The 15,919-nt window shown below is 51.0% G+C and overlaps 1 protein-coding gene across 1 annotated transcript; it reads right to left on the bottom strand.

Annotated features, from left to right (window-relative positions):
* Nucleotides 1-119: 119 nt before the first annotated feature.
* NXF1 (nuclear RNA export factor 1) lies at nt 120-15,433 on the bottom strand. Its single transcript, XM_005577552.3, has 21 exons — nt 15,319-15,433; nt 13,789-13,975; nt 13,415-13,568; nt 10,984-11,067; nt 10,725-10,829; nt 10,516-10,596; nt 10,337-10,406; nt 10,106-10,194; nt 9,871-9,978; nt 8,844-8,953; nt 7,021-7,057; nt 5,840-5,908; nt 5,704-5,759; nt 4,983-5,090; nt 4,809-4,867; nt 4,583-4,698; nt 4,417-4,459; nt 3,473-3,545; nt 2,794-2,976; nt 589-649; nt 120-466 (listed from the first exon to the last, which is right to left on the bottom strand). Exons 1-21 carry the CDS (start codon nt 15,344-15,346, stop codon nt 428-430), a joined length of 1,860 nt encoding a protein of 619 aa, XP_005577609.1. The 5' UTR covers nt 15,347-15,433; the 3' UTR covers nt 120-427.
* Nucleotides 15,434-15,919: the final 486 nt, after the last annotated feature.

Below are 15,919 nucleotides of genomic sequence, written 5' to 3'. Positions count from 1 at the left end.
TTCCTGTCGCAGAGCCGCCTCCCGCCCTCCCTAGCCCCCCCCCCCCCCCCCCGCCCCGCTAGAGGGCCCGCCCTCCCGCTCAGGGCTGGGAGGAGACAACCAATCCAGAACGCAGAACACAAAATACAACATCACTCTTTATATTAAAAAGTAAGGAGGTCCTGGGGTTAAGTACACAAAGCACCTAAATCCTTCGGGTAGTTTAGTGTCAGTTCTACAAAGTAAGCTTTGGCTTCCGGGCATCAGTGAGGCTCAATCTTCTGAAGGCTTCCAGGGCAGGCGAGGAGAGGGATCAGGCAGCCCTCCCTCCCTCGGTCACAGTCACGGGGCGGCCTAGGGCCAGACAGGAGGAGATGACAGACGACAACCAGATGGTAATATCCAAGGACTATTTACAGGGGAGGCTGCTTCTGGGGCATGACTACAATCACTTCATGAATGCCACTTCTGGGATCTCGCCCTTGGCCTGGAGAAAAATGAAGGTCAGTAGAGGCAGGCCTACCATCTCCACTCAGCAACCCCAGCTAACCTGACCTCCGGAAGGCCCAGAGATCCTAGTGTTTTTGCCACTGTATTTCCAGACCTTACCTTGAGATGAGTGAAGGCCTGGGCAGATCTGGTGTAGTCCCAGTTGTTGTCCTGAAGGCACCTGGAGTGGAAGAACAGGCAGCTCTGTAAGAACTCTGACCCCTAAATGCCAGTTGGAAGTCCATTCCATAAAAGCACCCAGGTTTGCCAACAAATATGTACATTCTTATACATCCTTGCACTATTTATACAAATGAGAAATTAGTAAAAGTCCAAATGTTCTACCAATGGCTTATCAAAGATAAGGAATATTAAATAGCTGTCAAGAAGTCCAAGATAGTTTTTACAGTGGTAGGGAAAGATGTTCATGGTGTAAGTAAAGAAACTAAGTTGCAGAACAGTATATGAAAAGGAACTTCCATTTGCCTTTAACGTTTTTTTTTTTTTTTGAGATGGAGTCTCACTGCCGCCCAGGCTGGAGTGCAATGGTGCAATCTTGGCTCACTGCAACTTCTGCCTCCCAGGTTCAAGTCATTCTCCTGCCTCAGTCTCCCGAGTAGCTGGGATTACAGGCGCCGCCACCATGTCCAGCTAATTTTTGTATTTTTAGTAGAGACAGATTTCACTATGTTAGCCAGGCTGATCTCGAACTCCTGACCCCGTGATCCGCCCACCTCGGCCTCCCAAAGTGCTAGGATTACAGGCGTGAGCCACCGCCCCGGCAACCTTTAAAAATTTTTATGCTAGGCCGGGCGCGGTGGCTCACGCCTGTAATCCCACCACTTTGGGAGGCCGAGGCGGGCGGATCACAAGGTCAGGAGATCGAGACCACGGTGAAACCCCATCTCTACTAAAAATACAAAAAATTAGCCGGGCGCGGTTGTGGGCGCCTGTAGTCCCAGCTACTCAGGAGGCTGAGGCAGGAGAATGGCGGGAACCCGGGAGGTGGAGCTTGCAGTGAGCCAACATCGCGCCACTGCCCTCCAGCCAGGGGGACAGAGTGAGACTCCATCTCAAAAAAAAAAAAAAAAAAAAAAAAAAAAAAAAAAAAATTATGCTAATTTATGCACAGGCAAATTTTTGGTAGACTATCAGGGTTTTTTGGTTTTTTGTTTTTAAGACGGAGTCTTGCTCTGTCACCAGGCTGCAGTGCAGTGGCACGATCTCGGCTCACTGCAACCTCCGCCTCCTGGGTTCAAGCAATTCTCCTGCCTCAGCCTCCCGAGTAGTTGGGACTACAGGCGTGGACCACCAAGCCCCACTAATTTTTGTATTTTTAGTAGAGATGAGGTTTCACCATGTTGTCCAGGATGGTCTTGATCTCTTGACCTCATGATATGCATGCCTCAGCCTCCCAAAGTGCTGGGATTACAAATGTGAGCCACCTTGCCTGGCCAACTATTAGGTTTTTTTAAGCAGCCAAAAGCTTTGCCTTTTAAAATTTCAGGAACCCAGGCACGGTAACTCACACCTATAACCCCAGCACTTTGGGAGGCCTAGGTGGGCAACATGGTGAAACCCCATCTCTACAAAGAAATACAAAAAAATGAGTCAGGTGCTGTGGCCTATGCCTGTAATCCCAGCTACTCAGGTGCCTGAGGTGGGAGAATCACCTGAGCCCTAGCAGTTGAGGCTGCAGTGAGCTGTGATCACACCACTGTACTCCAGCCTGGGCATCAGAGTAAGACCCTGTCTCAAAACAACCAAATAAAAATCTGGCTGGGCGCAGTGCCTCACGCCTGTAATCCCAGCACTTTGGGAGGCCACAGTGGGCAGATCACGAGGTTAGGAGTTCAAGACCAGCCTGGCCAACATAGTGAAACCCTGTCTCTACCAAAAAAAAAAAAAATACAAAAAATTAGCCAGGCATGGTGGCATGTGCCTGTAATCCCAGCTACTCGGGAGGCTGAGGCAGGAGAATTGCTTGAGCCTGGGAGGCAGAGGTTGCAATGAGCCAAGATCGCACCACTGCACTCCAGCCTGGGCAACAGAGCAGGACTCCATCTCAAAAAGAAAAAAAAAAGGTGGCACATGCCTATAGGCCCAGCTACTCTGGAGGCTGAGGTGGGAGGATAGCTTGTGCTCAGCAGTTAGAGGCTACATTGAGTTATGATCACCACTACACTCCAGCCTGGATGACAGAGCAAGAACTTGTCTCTATAAAAAAAAAACCAAAAACACACACAAAAAAACCATCAGGAGCTCTCATTATTTACTACTAGCCCTCCTTCAGTTCACCCCGTCCTACACATGCCCAGTACTCACTTCTGGGACCACTCGAGGTTCATGCCAGACTGGGTAGAGAATGCCTGCAACATTTCCTGCTGCTCTGGAGAGAGGGTGGGCACTGGGCTGGAGGAAGGCGTGGGCGCAGGCATAGCGAAGGCTCTTTGGATCTCTTCAGAACTGGCATTCCGCACAAATAGCTCGTCGTTTACAATGCATAGCCTTGAGGACAAAGAGCACTTAAAAAGCTAGACAGATAACGTCATCCTCCCATCATTCCTATTCTCTGATTCTTTCAATATCCACAAGGTCCCCCCCTCCCCCCTTAGCTATTGTTACCTTTTATCATTTATCCCCTCCCATGGAATCAATGTTTGGAAGGATTATCTACCAAACACACTAGAGTTCTCCCGACCCATGGACAGTTCTTAGCTCTTTTATTCATCCTCACGACAAACTTAGGCAGTGAATATTGTTAAATGAATTTTCAGATGAGGCAGCAGCCTACTTGCTGGAAGTGGTGGAGCCAGGATGAAAACCCAGACGGCACAATTCCAGAGCCAAGCTATTAACTAACTGGCTCTTAACTACTATGTGAGCTTTCCCTGATTTCCTGTTGCCTTTCTGAAATCACCCCAAAGACTGACTCTACCTTCCAATTACCACACTGTTGGCCATGATTAGGACTGGTATCCAATGTGAAAAGCAGAATACTTACCCTGAATTGCTAGCAGGAACAGCAATGAACGTCCGGGTGAAGGCTCGCAAAGAATCCCGGGACTTTCCGTCCACTGCAATGAGAACAGCAACGACACCTTAGGGTCACTAGTGCTTTATGTTTACAAACAGCTTCTTGAATCATGGTCTTCTTTGATACAAAGAATCCTAGCGGGTCAGAGAGGGATGATTAAGTATATAAGGGTATAAGGGAAGCAGAGGTGGGGTGAAAGGTCAGGTCAGAAAGGACAATAGTAATAACTACGGCCGGGCGTGGTGTCTCATGGTTATAATCCCAGCACTTTGGGAGACCAAGGCAGGTGGATCCCGTCCAACATGGCGAAACCCCGTCTGTACTAAAAATACAAAAATTAGCTGGGCGTGGTGGTGCGCGCCTATAGGCCCAGCTACTTGGGAGGCTGAGGCAGGAGAACCAGTTGAACCCAGGAGGCGGAGGTCGCAGTGAGCCAAGACTGCGCCACTGCGCTCCAGCCTGGTGACAGAGTGTGACTCTGTCTCAAAAAAAAGTAATTACTACTAATCCACTGATAGCATCTGTGTGCCAGGCCCCAGGCCAAGCACTTTGTAAGTCACTTCAGTTACTTTCTATAGCACCACTATGAGATGGCTATTACTTAACCCCAACTTACAAATAAAGAATCTGTCTTAGAGGTAATGTTACTTGTCCGCAGCCCCACACAACCAAAACTGGGATGGAAACTAAGAACTGCCTGACTCCAAAGTCCTCCTAATCCCCAGGCTTTTCCCATATCCAGAAAGGACAGGTGGAGAGGCAGGCCAAGCCAAGACGGCTTGGGTTCAGAATGGGAGAAGGAGCTCAAAAAGAAAATGGGAGAGAAAGTAGCTGGGAGGCTAAGAGTGCTGAGGAAAATTCCAGCTGGGGGTGGGACCATGCTACAAACTCAGGACTCCAGAGATTCTTACCTTCCTTGAAGACTCCATTGACAGAAAAACACAGCAGTGTACTCTGAAAGAGAAGCAGCATCGGGTACAATGTACACTTCTCAGAGCCTGAGTGCCCCCCCTTGTCTATTAAATGCCACCCCCACCCCAATTTTAGGCTTCTGTCAGGGCACCAACAGGAGCTTACTGTCTGGGCGCTTATGTCTACCACGAAGGAATTGACGTCATGCTGGGTTTTGGGCAACTCGTTGAGGAAGGCAACAACGTTGAGACGCGTGTGCTTCAGCAGCCGGAACCGCAAGGCTGTGGGTGGAGGAGAAAGCTCAGCGGTGCTGCCACATACTCCTGAGTTCTATGACTGATTCCTTCCCATGCCCTTTTCCCATCGTATTTTGTTCATATCACACACTTACTAGGGTCTTTAAGCTTCTTCACATTTCTGCTATCCTTGAAATACTCGGCCAAGCTGCTTCTGGGGGAGTAAGAGGAATGGACGTGGTGTTCAGAGCAGTGCTGCCAGCAGGTGCTGCCTTGTATCTGCTGGGAAACCCAGTGGTCCTGGGGAGATTCTGGGATGTGATACTCACCGGGCAGGGTTCTGAGGAATGAAAGGAATGCTCAGGGAACAGCAGGCCCCATCATGGTAGGCATCCAGGAGCCCTTGCCGGTCTCCAGAGTCATAAATTGCATAGTACCTATGGGAAAATCAAAAGAGAAAGTATGAACTATGTGGTCTAGAGCCATAAAAGGACCCAGTAGCTCCCAAGAGTGAGTTGTGGCCGGGCATGGAGGCTCATGTCTGTAATCCCAGCACTTTGGGAGGCTGAGGCAGATGAACAGCTTTTGCCCAGGAGTTCAAGACCAGCCTGAGCAACATGGCAAAACCCTGTCTCTACTAAAAATACAAACAAAATGGCTGGGCGCGGTGGCTCATGACTCTAATCCCAACACTTTGGGAGGATAAGGCAGGCAGATCATGAGGTCAGGAGTTGGAGACTAGCCTGGCCAACACAGTGAAACCCCGTCTCTATGAAAAATACAAAAATTAGCCAGGTGTGGTGGCACACGCCTGTAGTCCCATCTACTGGGGAGGCTGAGGCAGGAGAATCACTTGAACCCTGGGAGGCAGAGGTTGCAGTGAGCCAAGATCACATCATTGCACTCCAGCCTGGGTGACAGAGTGAGACACTGTCCAAAAAACAAACAAACAAAAAAAAAACCCAAAAGAGTGAGGCTGAGGTGTGCCTGGGTCTGCCCACCTTTCCCTGCCAACCCCGGGGTGGGGAGAGGGGGCCCTGGGATACTTACTGTTGTAGGAAGTGCAGGACCAGACTCTTCAAGTTTTCTGTTCCAAAATAGCTTCCCTGAAATCAAACAAGATATTAGGAACATGGAAGCAGTATTCTCTCCACACATAAGTTCTTACTCAGTCCATGCTTCCTACCTTGCAGGGCGGTAACGTCGTGGGGGCTTCAACATCAAAGGCAATTGGCGGGGGTAGCTCATGGCCATCCTGTGGAAAGGAAATAAAAGTTGACAGTGTAGACTGAGCACAGTGGCTCACACCTGTGATCCCAGAACTTTGGGAGGCCGAGGCAGGCAGATGGCTTGAGCCCAGGAGTTTTAGACCAGCCTGGACAACATGGCAAAACCCATCTCTACCAAAAAAAAATACAAAAATCAGCTGGGCGTGGTGGTGTGTGCCTGTAGTCCCAGCTATTTGGGAGGCTGAAGTGGGAGGATCACTTGAACCTGGCAGGCGAAGGTTGCAGTAAGCTACGATTGTGCCACTGCACTCCAGCCTGGATGACAGAGCGAGACCCTGTCTCAAAAACAAAACAAAAGTTGACAGTTTAAACCAGAGAGAAAAAGGCTGGATGCATAAGTAGACTAAAGAACTAACAGAGAAGGATCAGAAGTCACGTATAAAAGCATCATGAAAAGTATCCAGGAATCCAGGCTGGGCACAGTGGCTCATGCCTGTAATCCCAGCACACTGGGAGGCCAAGGTGGATGGATTAGTTGAGGTCAGGAGTTCAAGACCATCCTGGCCAACATGGTGAAACCCCCGTCTCTACTAAAAATACACAAAGAAATTAGCTGGGCGTTGTGGCACATGCATGTAATCCCAGCTACTTGGGAGGCTGAGGCAGGAAAATCGCTTGAACCCAGGAGGCGGAGGTTGCAGTGAGTCTAGATTGCACCGCACTCTGGATAACAGAGCAAGACTCCATAAACGGCCTGGCAAGGTGGCTCACGCCTATAATCCCAGCACTTTGGGAGGCCAAGGTGGATGGATCACCTGAGGTGAGGAGTTTGAGGCCAGCCTGGCCAACATGGTGAAACCCTGTCTCTACTAAAAATACAAAAATTAGCCAGGCGTGGTAGCACATGCCTGTAATCCCAGCTACTCGGGCTCAGTAAACTGTGGCAGGAGAATCGCTTGAACCTGGGAGGCGGAGGTTGCGGTGAGCTGAGATCACGCCGTTGCACTCCAACCTGGGCGATAAGAGTGAAACTCCGCCTCAAAAAAAAAAAAATAATAAAAAGAAAAAGAAAACTATCCAGGAATCCTTGTGAGTGGGAGACACTGTGCTTGTTAGAATGAAAAAATTATGGACTTACCAGGCGTAATAACTTGGGAAATCGTTCGCGAATGGCGCTGTCAAGAACGGGACAGAAGTAAGTGATGCTTCAGAGCCACCGTGCCTCCTGGGCTGCTCTAGGAGCAAATATACCAAACCCGAGGGACAGCCCATCCCATCCTGCTCATCCCTCCACTCCCTCCCAGCCTGTGCTCAGGGAAAAATGGCCCCACTCCCCACCTGACCCGGGGCACCCAGACATGGACTGCCTTGAAGGCTGTCTCTTTTCTCTCTGCCTGACCCTGAGTGTCAAGGAGCAGTACTCCAAACCTAGGCTTTAAGCCCAGGACCTCTTTCCCCTCCCTGCCCCCCTTACCTTCCACCTACTCACCTGTGCAGCCCCGGGAGGAGGGAATGGGGTGGGAGCCCAGGGGCTCCGCTGCCTCACCAGGTATCCATCAGTTCTGCCAGGTCTGGCCTTGGCCAAGACCCAAACACACCACAGGGATGGCACAGGATGTTGGGGCAGGGAGATGAGCAGGTGGGGCTCAGGAAGAGGAGAAGCCAAGGAGTAAGAAAGGAGAGGAAAAGGAGGAAAAAGAGAAGAAGGCAAGATGGGGCAGGGGCAAGGCAGAGATGGGGAGGTATAGGAAACACAGAAGAAAAAGAAAGAGAAAGCAAAGAAAAAGGGAAAAGAACTACAAGGCAAAAAAGCATCTAGAAAAATGAGGGAGAAAAGGGAGAAACTGACACAGCCCTTTCTTTCAGCTGCCCCATCCCTGTGGTCCAAGGTAGAAATGAGAAACAAATCCTTGCTGTGGTGAGTGGGCACTTGCTGTTGGCCAGGTCTCTGTCTGCTACCTGGGTCCCGATCTGAGCTGGGCGTGGGGAGCAAAGCAGCCATGGGGGCAGGAGACCTCCCTCAGAAGGTGTGAGGGTTCAGGCCCTTGCAGGATTGTGGGGGTGAGGGTCCGTGCCCCACCTCTGTTGCCCCCAAGTTATCTCCTGATGGCCCCTCTGCGACTGTGCCTGTCTTAGGTTGTTCCTTCCCTGAGGAATCTTACCCGTCTCTGGCTAACCAGCCATCCACCGGGGCCAAACAGGGTGACGTGCAGTGTGTGAGTGAGGGAGAGGCAGCGCCCCCGAGGGGCTCAGTTCTCTGTCTCCTTGGTAGCCTATGCCCCCGTGGCCTCCACGCCCAGCACCTGCCTTGGGATTCCCTCGCCTGCTGGCGGGGCCCCAGCTCTGATCACGTCTTGGGGAACCCAGGTTTCTTCTTCAGGGAGATAGACAGATTGCATGCCACCAGCCCCTAGGAGGCCTCAACCTCAGCATGGGCAGGAATGCCCAGGCAACAACCCTGGGCAAGTGGATCCTGAGAAAAGGGTCCCTCTTCGCGCAAGGGCAAGAGGGACCATCACAGTACAAAGGACGGAAGGCCCATCTCAGTAAGGAAGTCCCAGGCAGGGAGGGCTTCCTCCGCCCACGGACATCAGGCTCTTGGTATAAGGCCACTCCATCTATAGGGTATGTACAAATACCCTCTGGTCAGAGTAGAAAGGAGAGATGCCTTTCCTGGAACAACAGGGTAGGGAGATTCTAGAAAAGGTTGTGTTCAGGAAGAAAGAGAAAGGCCACAGACCCAGCAAACAGATAGTCAGGTCAGAAGAGAAGAGAAAGGATCTCAGGACAAAGCTGGAAGACATAGACAGACCAAAGTGGGGAGCACGTGATCCTCCCAAAGGACAGGTGGTTCCAGCTCAGGGCTGCACATCTCCGCAGACGGGCCCTGGTCAGGATGCATTAGCTCAGCCTCCCAGGGGGTGAAGGTCCCCAGGAGGGGAGACACAGGCTACAACTGACCTGATGTAGGTGGACTGGTCTCGGAAGGTGTCACACAAGGAGTTTCCGTCGAGCCAGAGCTCTTCTAGTTTCAGCCCCTTTATCTTGTCCAACTCCCGCTCAGACTTCAACTGCAAAAGGTGGAAGGAAAAAGGGAGGAGACCCTGGTGAAGACAGCCAACTGGATCCCCATACCCCCAGTACCTACGCTTAGCTCTGAAATCTTCTTTTTTAATCTCTTAAAATTTTATTTTTTTGGGGGGGACAGGGTCTCACTCTGTCACCCAAGTTCAGTGCTGTGGCATGATCATAGTTCACTGCAGCCTCAAACTCCTGGACTCAAGAGATCCTCCCACCTCAGACTCCTAGGTATCTAGGACTACAGGCATGTGACATCATGCTTGACTAATTTATTTTTTAAATTAAAAAAAATTTTTTGGCCGGGCGTGGTGGCTCAAGCCTGTAATCCCAGCACTTTGGGAGGCCGAGACAGGCGGATCACAAGGTCAGGAGATCGAGACCATCCTGGCTAACACGGCGAAACCCCGTCTCTACTAAAAACACAAAAAGTTAGCCGGGCGAGGTGGCGGCGCCTGTGGTCCCAGCTACTCGGGAGGCTGAGGCAGGAGAATGGCGGGAACCCGGGAGGCGGAGCTTGCAGTGAGCTGAGATCCGGCCACTGCACTCCAGCCTGGGCGACAGAGCGAGACTCCGTCTCAAAAAAAAAAAAAAAAAAAAAAAAAAAAAATTTTTGAGACAGGTTGCTCAAGCTAGAATGCAATAGCGCAATCATAACTCACTGCAGCCTTGAACTCCTGTGCTCTAGCAACCCTCCCACCTCAGCCCCCAGGAGCAGCCTGGACTACAGGCAAGTGAACTCCTAGCCTTAAGTGATCTTCCTGCCCTGGCCTCCCAAAGTGTTAAGATTACAGTCGCAAACCAGCGCATCTGGCCCGAGTTCTCTCTCTTGCCTCTTGCCATCACCAGACAAACTCTCTACACGCTCTACCCATCCCTTCAAAAATATAGCCGAGCGATCAATTCTCACTTCATTTCCAGAAAGGTTTAGGATCTTCAGGTTGGGCGCCTTCTGAACAATGCTAGACATGTCATCCAGCCTGTATAGCCTGTTGTTGCTCAAGTTCAAGGACAATAGCTGTGAGGAGAAAAGAGTTTAGAGAAAGCACCACCAGCAAGTGGATCAGAGACGAATCTGCCCTCCAGCCACATCCTATCTAACCCACCCTGCTTCCTCATGCCTAATACTGGGCCAAAGGCCTTACCTCAGGGATGTTCTCTTCAATGATCCTCAGGGTAGCTGCCATACAGCTTCTGCGATTCAGGACAACGTCAATGTTCTGGGCCACCAAATCTTCAGGAAGCAGAAGGGAAGGAAAGGGAAGGCTGAAGGGTTTGCCCAGGGCAGCATTAACAGTAAAACATCCTCAAACTTTCCCTCCCTGACAAATTCCACCTTGTCACCACCTATCTGAGAACTACTGCTGTCAACCAACCTGGGTCTGAACGGAGGCCCTTGAGGTCAAGGGCTTGCTGGGAGCCATCGTATCGTTTGCTCATGATCAGCTACAGAGGTAAAAGAAGGGTTTAGTGGTCACTGGGGTGGTATGAGTGGGGTGGGGGTGTGAGAAGTGGTAAGACTGGGTTGGAAACATCTAATTTGAGCCTGCCTCACCTTTAGCTGTTCTACTTGTTCTGGCTTCAGTTCATTCAGTATAGTGTGGGGCGGAGCAGAAGAGTTGATGATGATAGATATCTGGAGGGAAGACACAAAGGGCACAGAAAACTCTAGAGAAGCCTAAGCCGCAAGACCCAGACCAAGACCCAGTCCCTGCTCTGAGCACCAACTTCCACCTCCAGCCAAGCCAGGTCCTTTAAACACACCCTTCGGTTCTCCCGATCCAAAATCTTATAGTTGACAGCCTTCAATGCAGAGGCAGTGCTGGCGTCCTCAACGAAGAACTGGGCCCGTGTATTCTCATAGTGAAACTGCAAGAGGAAACAGGAGCATTACACTGGGAGTCCAAAACAGGAGCATTACACTGGGAGTCCAGAGCCCCTTGGGGAGGGGCATTACACTGGGAGTCCAGCTTGCCCCTTCACCATCCCTGATGCCTGGCCAGCCACTCAGGCCTTGTCTTACCTCAATAGGGGTGAAGGGCACACTGCACTTGCTCTGAATCATGCTCAGGAGCCATGCCTTGTCATACTTTCTGCCATAAGGAATCTAGAAATGAGAGAAAGAGCAAAGAAGGGAACGATAAGTAAGGCTGAATAGCAGACCCAACACAATGCCTTTTATACCTTCTACCAAACTTTAAAAGACTACCTAAAGAAAAGACCAGTACTAGGTTTTCTACTTGAGACATACATAGATTCTTTAACTTCCTTTCTGTCTACTTACACTTACTATATTCTTTTCTTTTTTTTTTTTTTAGACAAAGCTTCGCTCTTGTTGCCCAGGCTAGAATGCAATGGCACGATCTCAGCTCAGTGCAACCTCCACCTCCCAGGTTCAAGCGATTCTCTTGCCTCAGCCTCCCCAGTAGCTGGGATTACAAGCACGCCTGACTAATTATTTGTATTTTTAGTAGAGATGGGGTTTCACCATGTTGGTCAGACTGGTCTTGAACTCCTGACCTCAGGTGATCCACCTGCCTCGGCCTCCCAAAGTGCTGGGATTACAGGCATGAGCCACCACACCTGGCCAACACTTGCTATATTTTCTTAGTAATAGGGCCTCACTCTGTCACTCAGGCTAGAGTGCAGTGGTGCGATCATAACTCACTGCAGCCTTCATCTCTTGGGCTCAAGCGATCCTCCTGTCTCAGTCTTCTGGAGTAGCCAGGACTACAGGCATGCACCACCATGTCTGGCTAATTTTAAAATTTCCTGTAGAGAAGGGGTCTTGCTGTATTTCCCAGACTGGTCTTGAACTCCCAGCCTCAAGTGATCCTCCACCTCGGCCTCTCAAACTGCTGGCATTACAGGCATGCGCCACTTTACCCAGCCCACTTACGCTTATAATCCCTCCAAAAAAAAAAATCGGCCGGGCGCGGTGGCTCACGCCTGTAATCCCAGCACTTTGGAAGGCCGAGGCGGGCGGATCACAAGGTCAGCAGATCGAGACCATGGTGAAACCCCGTCTCTACTAAAAATAGAAAAAATTAGCCGGGCGCAGTGGCGGGCGCCTGTAGTCCCAGCTACTCGGGAGGCTGAGGCCGGAGAATGGCGTGAACCCGGGAGGCGGAGCTTGCAGTGAGCCGAGATTGCGCCACTGCACTCCAGCCTGGGCGACAGAGCGAGACTCCGTCTCAAAAAAAAAAAAAAAAAATCAATTTTTTTTATTCTAAAAGTTTCAAGATATTATTTACACCTTGCCTGTCCCTCAGAGAACTTCATGGACTCCAAGCCCCATACTCAGCCTGAGCCAAATGAAGACATCCAGAGGAATTACTCCTTCCACAACCACAGTTTTCATATTTCTCTTCCACCCCTTCTCTGAACCTGCTCTAAGGTGTTGGAAGATACTGATTCCTAGGAGAAGAGACAGATACTTGACTATGGCGTAATCAGCTAACAAGAATAATTTTTGGGCTGGGCGCGCTGGCTCATGCCTATAATCCCAGCACTTTGGGAGGCCAAGGCGGGCGGATCACGAAGTCAGCAGTTCAAGACCAGCCTGGCCAATACAGTGAAACCTTGTCTCTACTAAAAATACAAAAATTAGCTGAGCGTGGTGGTGGGTGTCTGTAGTCCCAGCTACTCAGGAGGCTGAGGCAGAAGAATCACTTGAACCCAGGAGGCGGAGGATGCAGTGAGCCGAGATCACGCCACCGCACTCCAGCCTGGATGACAGAGCAAGATTCCATTTAAAAAAAAAAAAAAAAGCCGGGCGCGGTGGCTCAAGCCTGTAATCCCAGCACTTTGGGAGGCCGACGGGTGGATCAAAAGGTCAGGAGATCGAGACCATCCTGGCTAACACGGTGAAACCCCGTCTCTACTAAAAAACACAAAAAACTAGCCGGGCGAGGTGGCGGGCACCTGTAGTCCCAGCTACTCGGGAGGCTGAGGCAGGAGAATGGCATGAACCCGGGAGGCGGAGCTTGCAGTGAGCTGAGATCCGGCCACTGCACTCCAGCCTGGGTGACAGAGCGAGACCCCGTCTCAAAAAAAAAAAAAAAAAAAAGGCCGGGCGCGGTGGCTCAAGCCTGTAATCCCAGCACTTTGGGAGGCCGAGACGGGCGGATCACGAGGTCAGGAGATCCAGACCATCCTGGCTAACCCGGTGAAACCCTGTCTCTACTAAAAAATAAAAAAACTAGCCGGGCGTGGTGGCAGGTGCCTGTAGTCCCAGCTACTCGGGAGGCTGAGGCAGGAGAATGGCGTGAACCCGGGAGGCGGAGCTTGCAGTGAGCTGAGATCCGGCCACTGCATTCCAGCCTAGGCGACAGAGCGAGACTCCGTCTCGAAAAAAAAAAAAAGAATAATTTTTGTGGAATAAAATTAAACATCTCCACTCTGAGCGTGGCCTCCGATCTCTACTGTACCATCTACTTTCTCAAAGTACTCACTGTAATCTTGAACCAGTTCTTTGAGGTCCCATCCTGGCTGGTGCCAGCCCCTCCTCTCTCTGGAGGAGCTCTGTCTCTCCGCACAGTAACATGAATGCGATCTCGATCATGCCAAGTATCACCCCGACGGTTAGGTCGGGTGGTATAGGGGTTGCTGTGGGTAAACAGAGAATAAAATGACCACAAATGCTAGGAAAGTCTTCTCAAAGACCTTCCTGCACTGTGTTGGCGGGACTAAACTAAGACTGTTCAATCGCTAAGCTAGTCCTGGCATTTCTCACTATAACAGGTGGGAAGGAAAATGACATGGACAGTAAAAGGGCCATATAATCTCATGAGCCACTAAATTCAAACCAGACCAACTGGTCACTTACTATCGTACTCGGGGACCATCCTGGGCATCACTCATTGCCACATCTCCATCATCTTCCTCCAGGCGGGAAGACCGAATACCAGAACCGCCTCTTCCAGACCTACGGTTTCCTTCACCATATTTCCACCGGAAGGGACCCCGGCCTTTTTTCTTTCTTTGAGGGAAATTAACGCGTTCATCATCGTGTTCTGGAGTTAGAAACAGGAACACAAATTAGAAGTAACTGGTCCGGCTTGGTGTGGCAATCATAGTTTCTACTCTGAACTACTGGAAGAGATACATACTAACTACACAGGCCATCTCCATGCAAACTCCGCTGCCTGTCCACAGGAAAGAACTCTCTCTGTGGGAGGTCAGCATCAAGGAAAAGTTATTGGAAATCTGTGCAGGGCTTTTGAAAAATGAAGTAGAAACTGGAATTAGAAGCAGAATGTATAAATGTGAGACCCAAAAGTGTAAGTGAACACAAATCAGACCTCTGAAAGCCACCTGAAATCTGCCACTCAATACTTTGTCTATACAGTACAGATGCCAGTTACAAATATGATCAGTTTAAGGATCCTCTAAAAATTCTCCTTGTTCTCAAATTGCCACTTTGAAGTTTTCTGAGGAGCTCTTCGATTCCTTGGCCAGAAATGCCCTTTAACTCAGGAGACAATTTCTAGACTCAGGCTCTAGTGGTAGTGCCAGGCTAGGGTGCTTAACCAGGGACCCTGGAATGCTCTCCAGGAATATGATCTGATTCATGCTGTGCAGGACTAGCGTCTTAAAAAGGGTCCCTAACTCCCAAAAGAGATCTGCCTAATACCGAGCACTCTGTAAACAATGAATCTCAACAAATGACCCTAGGAAAAAAGAACACAGAAGGCGCAGCTAACATTCATTGAGAACTGTTCTCCAGTACCGGCCACTATGCTTCAGGCACTTGATAGGAATGATCTCATTTTCCCCCCTACTTCCCCCCCAACTCTTAAGAAATACTGTTGTTATTCCACTTTAAAGGGGTGGAAGAGGAGAGTTTTAAATTCACGGTTTCAACCTCCACCATGCACTCCTAACTACTACAAAGAACTAACACCCAGTGTAGTGTTCAGACTGGAACATCCAGTTGATGTGTAAGTCTCGAATATTAAGCCAAAGCCCAGGCCCGAGGGTTCAAGACCGACTGGACGCAGTAAAAAATAGGGCACCAGGGCAGCCCATGAGTAGGGCACTAACTCACATTAAAGGAAGAGTCAGGCCGCCAAACCGAACTGACAGGCATCAACCACCCACAAAGTTCAAAGGAATCCCGTCCCCCTACCCCCGAGCCACCCGCTCCGAGCCGCAGGTCCCCCAACACCAGGATTCCAGGAGGAATCCAGGAGTCAACAACTCTGTAATCCACCTCGAGTGCCCCCGACCCCCCGCGCGCCGCTCCCCGCGGACGCCGGGCCCCTGGCGGCCTCACGCCCCGGAGGCTGAGGCCTAGGCCGGCGCCGCCCACCCGCGCCCCAGATAGCCGGTTCCCGACCCGAGGACCAGCACTGACCGCTGTACGACTTCCCCTCGTCCGCCATGCCACAGCGAAGAGCAAGGGCGGGCTCAAGCGCTGGCCGCTACGCCGGCAAACGACCGAACGCCCAAGCACTCAGGACCGAAGTGTCCCTACGCCGGGCGCCACCGCATTTATATAGCAAAGCACGTCGCGCGCCGCTGACGTCCCAGGCTGGAGGCAGTGTCGCCGCCCGGAGAAAGCGCGACCCCCTGCGCGTGCGCACACTTAAGGCCGTCGTGCGAGGGGCGGGGCCTGACCCTCCGCGCCCCGCCCAAGACCTGAGCTTGCGGAACCCCGGCTGGTAGCCAGCAGGTCCCCGCATGTTTTCATCTGTCCGCTGACGCTGCCCTGGCAGCTTGAGTTAGTGCTAGAGCAGAGTGCTGCCGCTGCAGCCCAGAACTCAGCGGGGAACGGGGCCGTACCAAGGGCTTCCGAGGAATGGAGACCGCGCCTCCGGGTGGGAGTGATGGCTCAGACCCCTACCCGCATCTAGCCAGTGTTTCAGCTCGGCTCCTTGTCTATGCCTCGCTTTCTTCGCCTATAAGATGGATTAACAAATCACGAAGTTGAGAATTAGAATGTGAGCTCGAACGTT

This window comes from Macaca fascicularis, chromosome 14 (assembly GCF_037993035.2).
Source record: "Macaca fascicularis isolate 582-1 chromosome 14, T2T-MFA8v1.1".
NCBI classification, from domain to species: domain Eukaryota; kingdom Metazoa; phylum Chordata; class Mammalia; order Primates; family Cercopithecidae; genus Macaca; species Macaca fascicularis.
The sequence above is the reverse complement of the archived record's forward strand: the minus strand, read 5'-3'. Positions and strand labels throughout refer to the sequence as shown.

Excerpts from the sequence above, each read along its gene's own strand:
- NXF1 (XM_005577552.3), bottom strand. The coding sequence starts at position 15,346 with ATGGCGGACGAGGGGAAGTCGTACAGCG. Across the intron at positions 13,569-13,788 it reads GATGGTCCCCGAGTACGATA|CAACCCCTATACCACCCGAC; the intron begins GTAAGTGACCAG and ends GTTTACCCACAG. Across the intron at positions 7,058-8,843 it reads GACCAGTCCACCTACATCAG|CGCCATTCGCGAACGATTTC; the intron begins GTCAGTTGTAGC and ends CGTTCTTGACAG.